General features: G+C 37.4%; 1 protein-coding gene across 9 annotated transcripts in view; it reads left to right on the plus strand.

Moving 5' to 3' along the window:
* The window catches only part of PIAS2 (protein inhibitor of activated STAT 2), a 104,828-nt gene that overhangs the window by 81,861 nt on the left and 10,877 nt on the right, over nucleotides 1–12,090 (plus strand). For all 9 annotated transcript variants that reach the window (XM_033177814.1, XM_033177815.1, XM_033177821.1 and 6 more), the window contains 3 exons: nucleotides 1,235–1,368; nucleotides 3,236–3,407; nucleotides 10,870–11,009. In XM_033177814.1, coding sequence (XP_033033705.1) covers nucleotides 1,235–1,368; nucleotides 3,236–3,407; nucleotides 10,870–11,009 — 446 coding nt within the window. The remainder of the gene's footprint in view (nucleotides 1–1,234; nucleotides 1,369–3,235; nucleotides 3,408–10,869; nucleotides 11,010–12,090) is intronic.

Raw genomic sequence — 12,090 nt, forward strand, 5'->3', positions numbered from 1 at the left:
GTAGTTCCAGCTACACAGGAAAGTGAGGTGGGAGGATCACTTGAGCCCAGGAGTTCAAGGTGAGCCTGGGCAACATAGTGAGTTGCATCCCTAAAATAAACAACAAAAGTTTTACAAGAGTATTATCTGTGGAGAGGAATGGGGAATGAAGAGTGAATGGGACTTTAACATTCCTTTCTGAATGTTTTCGTTTGCTGAGTTTTTATTTTTAGCTTATTTTGAAAAAATTTCAGCCCTACAGAGGTGTTGAAACAGTAGCACAAAGAACCTCCCATGTAACCTTGACCCAGAAGCTTCAGTTGTTAACATTCTACTGCAGTTGTTGTATCACTTTCTCCCTTAATATGTGTGCATATACACATTTTTGGTGTATGCATTTGCAAATGTAGAGAGAGATGATTATTACTATTTTTAGAATTCTTTTGAACCATTTGAGAGTTACATATGTCATGCCCCTTTGCACATTAATGTTTTGTGATGTGTTTACTAAATTCTCGATATTCCGTATTTGTTTCTACTTTTTCAATTTAAAATTGCCCTGTGATGTTAACATTTTTGAAGATGGCATTTTGTATATATGTCTGTGGAGTTTTCTTCAAGTTCTTAGAAATATTCAAAGGGAATGTATAACTTTAAGACTTTTACTATTTATTATCAAGATGCCTCCCAGGAGGAGTAAGCTATTTTTCTCTCCTAGTAAATCATTTCACTCTCATGCCAACAGGCGTAACATCATCCACTTCTCAGCTCTCTTAGCAGCCTTACATATTAAATCTTACTTTAAAAATGTCTACTCTTGGGTGTGGTGGCTCACACGTGTCATCCTTCCCCTACCCCATTATCCCTTTTTCTCAAAGTTAAAGTTTATAAATTATTTTACTATATAGTAACCTTTGTCTGCTTGTGTTTGTTTTGCGTGCTGTGTTAGAGGCTGTTCTTACTGCCAGCCTCAGCTAGGAGGCTGCAGGTATCTACTAATCGCTAGCCATTGATACTCACTGAGTTACACAGGTGATGCTCAGTAAGTTGCTTAACTATTATGTCACCTGTTACAGATTTAAAACAGGACAAAGGGGGTGTAATAATTGTTGTAAAGTATAAAAGTATTGCAATACCAAAAGAAAAGGGGGTCAGCTAGCATTACTTACCTTTTCAAGGTAATGTGTGTTACTTTCTTATTTCCTCTTTAGGCAAAGCTGTTGATTACATGTGTGTACTTCTTAATTGTTTTTAGGCTTTTTATGGAAATTCTCAATGACTGTTCTGATGTGGATGAGATCAAATTCCAGGAAGATGGTTCTTGGTGTCCAATGAGACCGAAGAAAGAAGCTATGAAAGTATCCAGCCAACCGTGTACAAAAATAGAAAGTATGTGTAGAACAGCAGCAGAGAGCAAAGCAGTGAGACTCATGTAACATTATCATTAATCTTGGCCCCTAGAACTATACGTTTGGAATTCAGCTTGTTGACTCAATCTTTTGATTATATATAATTTCCCCCAAATGATTTTTATTCTTTCCTGAAGAAATGTGCTGAGGTGGCCGGGCACGGTGGCTCAAGCCTGTAATCCCAGCACTTTGGGAGGCCGAGACGGGCGGATCACGAGGTCAGGAGATCAAGACCATCCTGCCTAACACGGTGAAACCCCGTCTCTACTAAAAATACAAAAACTAGCCGGGCGAGGTGGCGGACGCCTGTAGTCCCAGCTACTAGGGAGGCTGAGGCAGAAGAATGGCGTAAACCCAGGAGGCGGAGCTTGCAGTGAGCTGAGATCCGGCCACTGCACTCCAGTCCGGGCCACAGAGCGAGACTCCGCCTCAAAAAAAAAAAAAAGAAATGTGCTGAGGTTTATATTGTCTTATCAACTGTTTCATAGTATATTTTTCCTATGTAGAATAAAGGAAACATTCATCTAAAATCATTTTAAAATATGATGTTTGTTACAAAACGAAGTCACAAATGAATTTATGTGGACAGTTTTTCAGAATTGTTTTTAGAGTATCTGTAGGTGGAAGCCTAAGTGGAGGTGAGGTTAGAGGGCTGCATCATTGATTAATGGCCTTGGTGGTTTGGGGATGGTCACAGGTTAATTGCTCGGAAAGTAAACACATTGTTTCCTTCCATTTCTTTGTGGGGAGGAATATTAACATTGCCTTGATTACCTAGAATGTGTACTTATCCATCAGCTGCCTGCATCTATCCACACTAAGTAGGGAAACTGAGGGCATTTTGAGTAATTGAAACCCACAAGTGAACTTAGAGTTTCTTTTTATCTAACAGTCTATTCACTGCACTTCAGTTCTGTTCTGATTACATTTGAAGTTCTAACAAACAGTGTAATGAATGGAGTAAGAAGAAAGGGGAAGAAAAGAATTTATGCCATTATTAATTATTCCTCTGTGATTGATACTGAACCTGAGTGCAGTGACCACGATTTCTGTCGTCTTTGAGAAAAATGGGGAATGATTTAGTTGATAAATTTGTATTGCTTTTCCATTGTCAACTATCTTTCATTTTTAACTAAATACATTACAGATAATAACATACTTTTCTATGAAAATGTGAGTTAACATGTATGGTATGTGAGACTATCTTTGTGGGTAGTCTATGGACCTATGTGATCAGTAGATAATTCATAAGAAAAGTTTAAATGTCTGAGTAACTTAAGTGAGAGGTTTGGGTTTTTTCAACTTCTCAAGGTGAAAGTTTTTATCAGTTCTGGCTTATGGTGACAAGTTTGTACTTTCTTTGATATGATGAGCATGATTGCTAGAATGGAAATAGCTGTTTCTGAGCTAACTGTGCCACATGTCTGTGAGAATACATAGCTGGTGAACTCACTCATTTTTGTCCCATGGCCTGAGACCAGTTCCCTAACTCTCCGTATCTTTCTGTAAAATGACTGCTGACCTGCAGAAACAGGATGAGCATTAGGAGCTGCACAAATCCTTCAGTGGTATTGGAGGCATAACTAAGAACATTCTGTCTGAATGAGACTTTGAGACTTCTGACCTTCTGTCAAGGAATAGTGCTCACCTGTCTCCCTAGGTGAACAACCATTTTACAGACAGAGGTCTGGAGTTAGGGAGTTGGTATCTGTCCATGGGTTGGAGTAGGTGGCTCCACTGGCTATGTGTTGTCAGGATATACTATACTGAATATACTAGACTCTACCCCTAGAGTTTATTTGTGTTATACCTTTGATTTTTTTTTCCTTTTGTTTCCTTACATGCAGGTTCAAGCGTCCTCAGTAAGCCTTGTTCAGTGACTGTAGCCAGTGAGGCAAGCAAGAAGAAAGTAGATGTTATTGATCTTACAATAGAAAGCTCTTCTGATGAAGAAGAAGACCCTCCTGCCAAAAGGAAATGCATCTTTATGTCAGAAACACAAAGCAGCCCAACCAAAGGGTTTGTTAATTTATAGTTCACTATTGTTCATTACACTCGCAACTAATTGCTCTTGGGGTAGATTTATAAATGTCTCTTTGGGAAATGTCGTAACTGTAGAAATCTATTTTAGTTTGCCTTTGTTGAGTTGGAATATTTTCAAGTAAGCACATTGTTTGTAGGAAGCACATTTTGATGGAGAAAATATTTACATCTTTGGAAAGTGAGCGTGTGAGGTATTTATTTCCTACCTGAGACTTTTTGTTATTTTCTTGAACCTGTTTGTAAGGAAATTTGGCATCTCAGACCAAATGAGAAAGTCTGGTGTAATGGAGTGTGGAACTGGGAATCTGACAAGTATGGATTCCAATTATGGCACACCATCGCTTACTTGTTCTGTGATCTTAGATGAAATACTTAATTTGATTGAGCCTCTTTTTTGTGTTCTGTTAAATGGAGCTAAATAATGCCTCTATTACAGGATTATTTTCAGATTTTAATGAGATGAAAGAAAGCCTCCGTGTCAGGCATGTGGTAATTTCTCAATAAAAATTGATTCCTTTCCCTTCTCACCCTCTCCAGGGCAAACTATGGATGGGTAAGATGGCATTCTACCTGAATTTTAGCATGGATTCTCTATAAGTTATCTGGCAGAAGCCATTACTGACCTGCATTTAAAATCAGATTTGGGTATTTAGCAATAGTTGCTTTTTCAGAGAGGTTTTGGACCATACAAGGAGATAACAGGAGAGTTCTCCTGACCGTCCACGAACACATTCTTTCAGACTTGGGAGTGCTAGTGTCATCTTTTTAGCCTCTCGGTCCACTTTGTTTTCTAATAGCTTTACTGAGGTATAATTTAAATAGCATAAAATGTACCCATCTTAAGTATGTAACTGCACAATTCAGCGATATTTTAGAAAATACATAGAGCTGTGCAATCATCACCATGATTCAGTAGTAGAATATTTTCAACACCCAAAAAAACTTTCTTCATGTTCTTTTGTAGTTTATTCTTATTTACACCCCAAATCTAGGCAGTCATTTTTTTGTCTCTGTAATGCCTGTTCTAGACATTTTATATAAAATGTCTCCTTTTGCAACATTGTTTATTTTTATAATTTTATGAATTAAACCTTTTCAGCTGTCTTCTTTACTGTTAAAATACTTAATATTTCCAGGCATATATTTACTTCTACCTATTTAATTAGAATGAGGTGGGGTTTTTGTGTGTGTGGAACAAAATGAGGAAGTGTTTCAAGTGGATTTTTTTCCTGTTGTGCCAATCATTTATTGCACCTTTGAGACAAATTGGCTGGTACCTCTATAATTTAAATAATACACAAAAAATGAAGATTTAATTTTGAAATGGTTACTGGGTTGGAGTATCAGGGGAATGAATGCTTAGATGTGATGTTTCTGGATTTTACTCTGTAATGATATCCTTTAGAATATAGTGGAAAAACATAAGTTGTAAATACTGTAGTTGGCTGAATTCATGCCAGGTTGAGAGGTCATGCATAGTGATGCTGACTCATGAGTCGTTGTGATCTTGGAGCATGTCTCTGGTAGCATGCCACAAGGGTCTACCCTCTGTCCTTTACCACATTTTTATCTATGTTTGATGAGTCCATGAAACAGGAGGGATGGCACATACACAGTGGGCGACAAAATCTGAAATGACCTCAGTATGCAGAGGAATAAGGATAGTTTACATCTGTGGTCAGCTACTATAGAGATAAATGTTAAGGTTTCTCATCTAGGCTGAAAAGAAAACAAAAACTAACATTGGTAAGTATAAGGTAGAAATTTGTAACTAAACCAGCAACACTTGAAGGTTTATTTTAGAAGTCTGTATAAAGTGCAGCTACCTAGTTCATTCCATGAAGCTGATGTAGCCCTTAATACCCAACCTAGACATACATACACATTAATACTCACACAGAAGAACTCTTAAGAAACAGACTCACGTAGAAAGATAAATGAAAATTCTGAATTCAGTCTTAGGAAATCACTTAATTATATATTAAAACGACATATGTGACAAAGTAGTTTATCCTAGGAGTGCTTTAATACTAGGAAATCCATTGATAAGATGTATCTTGTCATAAGGACAACTATGTAGTCATCTTCATGGATGTTGGAAAGGCCTTCAGTAAATTAATTGCCATTTCTGATAGAAACTCTTCAAAGTCAGGTTTCAATTAATGGTTTGAAGGGTTCACCACTAAAACCAATTTGTTCTTAGCATTAATAAAATAAGCATAGTGTTCAAGATCCATACCATGCCAGTTTTGTTCCATTTTAGGCTATACGACTCTCAGAGAATTTCAGTCAGTGCTGATCATTAAGAATGGTATTAACAAATAAGTATGGCCAGAGCAGGGGAACAGGAAGGTGAATAGTGGAATCTGGAGCAAGATGGATGACTGGGTCTTAAGGACTGAAGCTGTTAAACCAGGAGAAGAGATTATGTGACAGCCACCTTGTAGTTCTTAAAAGGGAGACATTGACTAGCTGGATTAAGTTTGTGCTTTATTACCAGATTTAGGTCCAGTGAACTAAAGATACATGGACAGACTTTCTATTGGAGCTTTCTGAATACTAGGAAATTTAATCTTTTGTCCCGAAATCGTATTTTCTGTTTTAGAGTGGCTGCCACCTGTCACAGTGTCATAATGGAGGCTCATGCTATGGTTATATCATCTCTGTGATTCCCTCCTACTCTTAGACCTTTGTGGCTTTGTTCTTGGTTGTCCTTTTCATATCCTTTCTTGTAGTTCAGTATCTAGAGTTTTTATGGTTTTCCTATCCTGTGTAAGTTTGTCAGAGGATTTTTTGGCCGTCAAAGATAGTAAGCAAATGAGAAAGAATAGAGAATTAGAAATCAGGAAAACTTACTCTAATTTACAGCCCCGAAATTATGTGAGCAGCTATTTTTTCTTTTTATTTCTTTTTCTTTCTTTCTTTTCTTTTTTTTTTTTTAATTTTTTTAAGACAGGGTCTCAGTTTGTGACCCAGGCTAGAATGCTGTGATGTGATCGCAGCTCATTGCAGTCTTGACCTCCTAGGTTCAAGCGATCCTCCTGCCTCAGCCCTCCAAGTAGCTGGAACTACCACCCCCAGCTAATTTTTTTTTATTTTTTTTGTAAACATGGGGTTTCACCATGTTGCCCAGGCTGGTCTCGAACTCCTGAGCTCAAGCCATCCACTTGTCTTGGCCTCCCAAAGTGCTAGAATTACAAAGTGCGTAAGCCACCACGCCTGCCTGTAAGCAGCTATCTTTTTTTTTTTTTGAGACTGAGTCTTGCTCTGTCGCCCGGGCTGGAGTGCAGTTGCCGATCTCAGCTCACTGCAAACTCCGCCTCCCGGGTTTACGCCATTCTCCTGCCTCAGCCTCTGGAGTAGCTGGGACTACAGGTGCCAGCCACCTCGCCCGGCTAGTGTTTTTGTATTTTTAGTAGAGACGGGGTTTCACAGTGTTAGCCAGGATGGTCTTGATCTCCTGACCTCGTGATCCGCCCGTCTCGGCCTCCCAAAGTGCTGGGATTACAGGCTTGAGCCACCGCGCCCGGCAGCAGCTATCTTTTAAGAGGTATATTATTTTAGTAAAAATTATCCTTACAAACAATTTTACAAAGCACCAAGAAGAAAGCAAAAAGTATCTCACCTAGAGAGAATCATTGCCATTTTGATGGCAGTCCTATTCCCTTTCTCTGCATACCAACTGGAGTCTTTAAATGCAGTCTTATAATACCTGTCAGAAGAAACTTCTATGTTAATCTTAAGACATTTAGAAAACCTCTGATGTTTTTCCATATGAAAAGATAATTTTGCATATTATGCCCCTTCTGGAAAATGAGTGGTTGCTTTGCCTTAATAAGAAGGTATTCTAAAGACAGGAAGCATAAAAAGGCTAAATCGGTATGTCTCCAGATTAATAATCATTAGGAATTGGTAGCAAAATTGAATCTTTTTTATACTTTTATGATCAAAAGTGGGAGCATACAGTGAACTTCAGGGTTATAAATAAAAATTGTCAACCTATTTTCAGACATCCAAGTCTGAGCCAAATGTGAGTTTCATGCAATTCTCTGATCCAGCATATAATCCAAAATACTAGTATTTGCTATATACCAGCATTCTAGCGATTCACTTTTGTGCTGTGATATTATGGATAAAGTTACAAATGTTTAAAATGTAAATGTACACTTGCATAATGTATACACATATGTGTATGTGTTTATCAATCCTATGTAGAGGTAGTAACAAATTTTAGAAGCTTTAAATCTTTTTATTACCATATAGCATCACATTTTTACATCCATCATTTCACCATCCATAGCCATTTACATTTTTTCATGGAATCTGTTACTCATATCTGTTTTTTGCATAGGCTTTAAAATCATTTTGTTTCTGAATGTGGTCCTTGTGAAGATTCTGATAACAAAAACCTGCTACCAGTATGTAATTTGATAATCCTAATTAATGACTACTTTAAGCCATTCTATGTAAAGTTGAATTTGTATTAATGTTTGCAACATTCAGGTAATGGGAATTAACCAACGCTAAATAGTTAGCTTTTCATATGTTTGCTGAGGTTTTAGATGTTGATTTACTAATTTTTACCCCATTGGATTTTCACATTTCACATGTTTTGACAGTCAGCCTTTTGGTATTGCCTAAGTAAGGAGTAGCTATTTAATCATGTAAAGTTTCATGTTGCTAAGTGACAGGACACGTACAGTTATTAGGTGTTACTGTGACAGACAAATGTATAGGGACATTCTCTTGACTCCTCTGTAGATGGAAGTCAAGGGGTCAGAGAAGGAAAGGGAGCTCTGTTATTGTTGTCACATGTAAGTCTATTTCAAGTTGAAGGGTCAATCAGGATCAAAACAAAAGAATCTCCAGTGTGAAATAGCAAAGGATGAGAAGGGGGAGTGGGAGAATGTTTCACTGTTTTCAGACCTCCAAAAAAGACAAGCTTTAGATACAATATAACTTATTTTATCTCCTCCCAAATTCTCTTTTTCCTCCAGAGTCTGCCTTTTCTAACATTCTTTTCTAACTTTCATTGTCTTTTTCTTGTACCAGAAAGTCTTTTAGTTTCTTTCAGTGGCAGAGAAAAAAAAAAACACGATAAGTTAAATGTACTTTTTTTTGAGACAGGGTCTCGCTCTGTTGTCCAGGCTAGAGTGCAGTGGAGCATTCATGGCTCACTGCAGCCTCTACCTCCTGCACTCAAGCAGTCTCAGCCTCAGCCTTCCAAGTAGCTAGGACCTTAGGCATGCTTCAGCACGTGTGGCTTTTTTTTTTTTTTTTTTTTTTTGTAGATACAAGGTCTCCCTGTGTTGCCTAGTCTGGTCTCAAACTTCTGGCTCAAGCAATCCTCCTGCCTTGGCCTCCCAAAGTCCTGAGATTACAGGTGTGAACCGCCTTGCCTGGCTCTAAATGTACTTTTAAGTAGAAACTTTTTAAATTAAATGAAACTTTATATATATTTGGTCTTCAAAAGCCTGCCTGTTAACATTTTAACAACAATAAGATATTAATACTTTGAGACAGCCAGAATAATCAGAGCCACTTCTTTAGTCCCCTCCCCATCACTCATATATACTCCAGTCTCTCTCTCCTCCTTACCCACTGTGTCCTTCCTCCAATTTCTCGTAAAAACTCTTGTGTGTGAGAGGTGGTCTCATGTTATTTGAAAAACTTGTGATGATGTCCTGTTCTTCTCCTTTGATCCCTGTGAAGGACCACTGTTTTCAAACCTCCAAAAAAGACGAGCTTTAGATACAATATAACTTATTTTATCTGCTCCCAACTTCTCTTTTTCCTCCAGAGTCTGCCTTTTCTAACATAGCTCACATACTGCTTGTGGTTTTAGGTCTTCGAATAGCACTGGAGGCCAAGAAATCTCCGATTCTAACCTACAGACACGTGATTGAATTTTGGAAGATAACTTCCTTCTATCTTTATCTACCTCAGGAAAATGTATTTTCAAATACCAGGCTATGTTATTGCCTCAAGAATATTATATGTCATAAGCTTCCTAAATGGATCAGTTTTTAAAGATTTCTGAACTCTGACCTGTGTTATTTATTCACTTTTCTGAGACTAACATAGTTGCCCACTCAACCATGTATGTATCCTCAAGATGACTGTTTTCCACGTTGTAGTGATATCCATATTTAAGTGGTTTGACATTTAAATTGAGGTTATGAAATAGTTTGTCAGAGTACAAAGAATGTCACACAATTTGTCATCATTTCTTATTACTGATATTTAATAATCAGCAATAACAGGAAAGGGAAAGTATGCCCAGAGGTTATCCCAATCTAGCTTTGTGACCATGGTTCTACTTTAAGTTTTTGAGACATTTTCTTCGTCTTCATAATGGTCTTTTCCAGCTACAGAATTCTGTATCTTCGTCATTAAGCTTACGGTAGTTGACTGGCAGCGCTTTGGGATACTAACCTTAATGTTTTACCCCTTGTTTGCAAGTTTCCCACCATCAACCATAAGACCAGTAACGATGCTCAGTTTCCTACATACATTCAAGGATGTCTTTCTTGTGAAGTTGTAGTTGTTTACCCTGGGCTAAGAGAAAATGCAGGTTAAATAGAAAGAATGCAAAAAAAAATCTCTGTTTAAGCTTGAACTTTTTCAAAATGTTTAGTTATACTGCTTCTTGAAATTATAAAGTAATTCTATAGTATATGCATATATTTTTATATAATACCAATTGTGAACTATTTATTACATATGTTTAATTTGTATTTTTGGTAGCATGAACAGCTAATTTTAAAATCATAAATTATCTTGGGATTTCACCTACCTGGTAGGTGGTATCTTGGTAGCCAGCATTTTTATTTCTGGATATTATATTTTAAATCCTGAATACTCATCCTCATTTCTGATTGTGGCCTATTGCCATCAAGTTGGCCGGCCGCAAGACTGGGTAATTTTGCTCAGATGATTCCTAGAAAAGATTGCAAATAATTAATACAATTCAAGTTAGACTTGAAGAAATTTGGGTTGTGCTACAGTAAGTAGCTTCACTTCTAAAAGTTCCCTGATTTAAATCAACCTTAGGGATCTTCTATGTTAGTTTTAAATTTCTTTAAAGATAAAATCACTGGTACCCATATACTTATTACATACACATTAATAAAAGTGATGTCTGTTTCTGTTTGTGGATGAAAGTGTTATATCTCACTCCAGCACTGTACATTGTGTTTGAATGTCAACTTGCTCTTATGTCGCAGTTGCTGTTGAGAGCCAAGGTACGTTCATGTTAAAATGAAGACTATTGTGGGAGAGGAGAGGAGAGGACAGTGGAGTGCTGTGTAGTGAGTAGCTGCCATGTAGTTGTGCTGAAACTAGTGAACAAACGACTGAGAATGCCCAGTGGTGCAGCTCTTCTCTCCTGTGAACTAACAGCCAGATTGTTTGTAATTTCCCATGCTATTTAAAACAGGGTTCTCATGTATCAGCCATCTTCTGTAAGGGTGCCCAGTGTGACTTCGGTTGATCCTGCTGCTATTCCGCCTTCATTAACAGACTACTCAGTACCATTCCACCACACGCCAATATCAAGCATGTCATCAGATTTGCCAGGTATGTGGAGTGTTTTTGTTTTCTTTTTTTTTTTATCAAAGTTTATTATTTTTAATCTTAATCTGTAAAGCCAATACAGTTTTGAAATTTTCAATAGAAGTGCTAAGGAAATTTGAAGGCTTCATGTAAAGGTCTTACCTGCTTTTATATACCACATCCAGTTGTTATTTTAACTACAGAGCAATCTATAGATTCCTGGTGATAAGAAATATAGTAGAATAGTAAATGTTAGAGATTTTATTCTCCCTTTTGGAGAATTTGTACTTAGAGACTTTTTCTTCATTTACCTATTGTAGAACCTCGCAGGTGAAGGGAGCATATTTTCTCATACTCTTCTTGGTAGCTCATCAAAACTTCAGAATATACTCATGTTGTTTGGGGCTGATTTTTCCTGTGAGCTGTGGATTTTATTCTTACAAAGATAGGGTCTACCATCTGTTTCCCTAAAGCAGGGCTTAATACTTGGGATATCTTTTACATGTACAGTAGTTTCCCCTTATCCATGGGGGATAAGTTCCAGGACCCCCAGTAAATATCTGAAACCACAGATATTACAGAACCCTATATATACTGTTCTTTTCTATAAAGATATATTCATGATAAAGTTGAATTTTTAAATTAGGCATAGTAAGAGATGAACAGCAATAACTAATAAAATAGAACAATTATAACAATATGCTAGCATCACTACTCTTGCACTTTGTTGCCATTATTAAGTTAAAATAAGGGTTACTTGAACACAAGCACTGTGTACTGAGATAGTTAATCTGATAACTTAGATGGCTACTGAGTGACAAAGCTGGGAGCCACTGGACAGAGGAATGGTTCATGTCCTGGGTGGGATGGAGCATGATGAAGCCAGAACAGCATGAGATTTCATCAGACTATTCAGAGCAGTGTGTAATTTAAAACCTATGAATTGTTTATTTCTGGAATTTTCCATGTGATACTTTCTGATTGCAGTTGACCACAGGTAACTGCAATCACAGAAGGCAAAACTAAGGGGGAATCTACTGTAAAATATCAAGGTTGCTTGAATTACCTTAGTATCAGGACTTCTGCAACCAAGGCCGTATTACAA

This window comes from Trachypithecus francoisi, unplaced genomic scaffold, assembly GCF_009764315.1.
Source record: "Trachypithecus francoisi isolate TF-2019V2 unplaced genomic scaffold, Tfra_2.0 Lachesis_group19, whole genome shotgun sequence".
Classification (NCBI taxonomy): Eukaryota; Metazoa; Chordata; class Mammalia; order Primates; family Cercopithecidae; genus Trachypithecus; species Trachypithecus francoisi.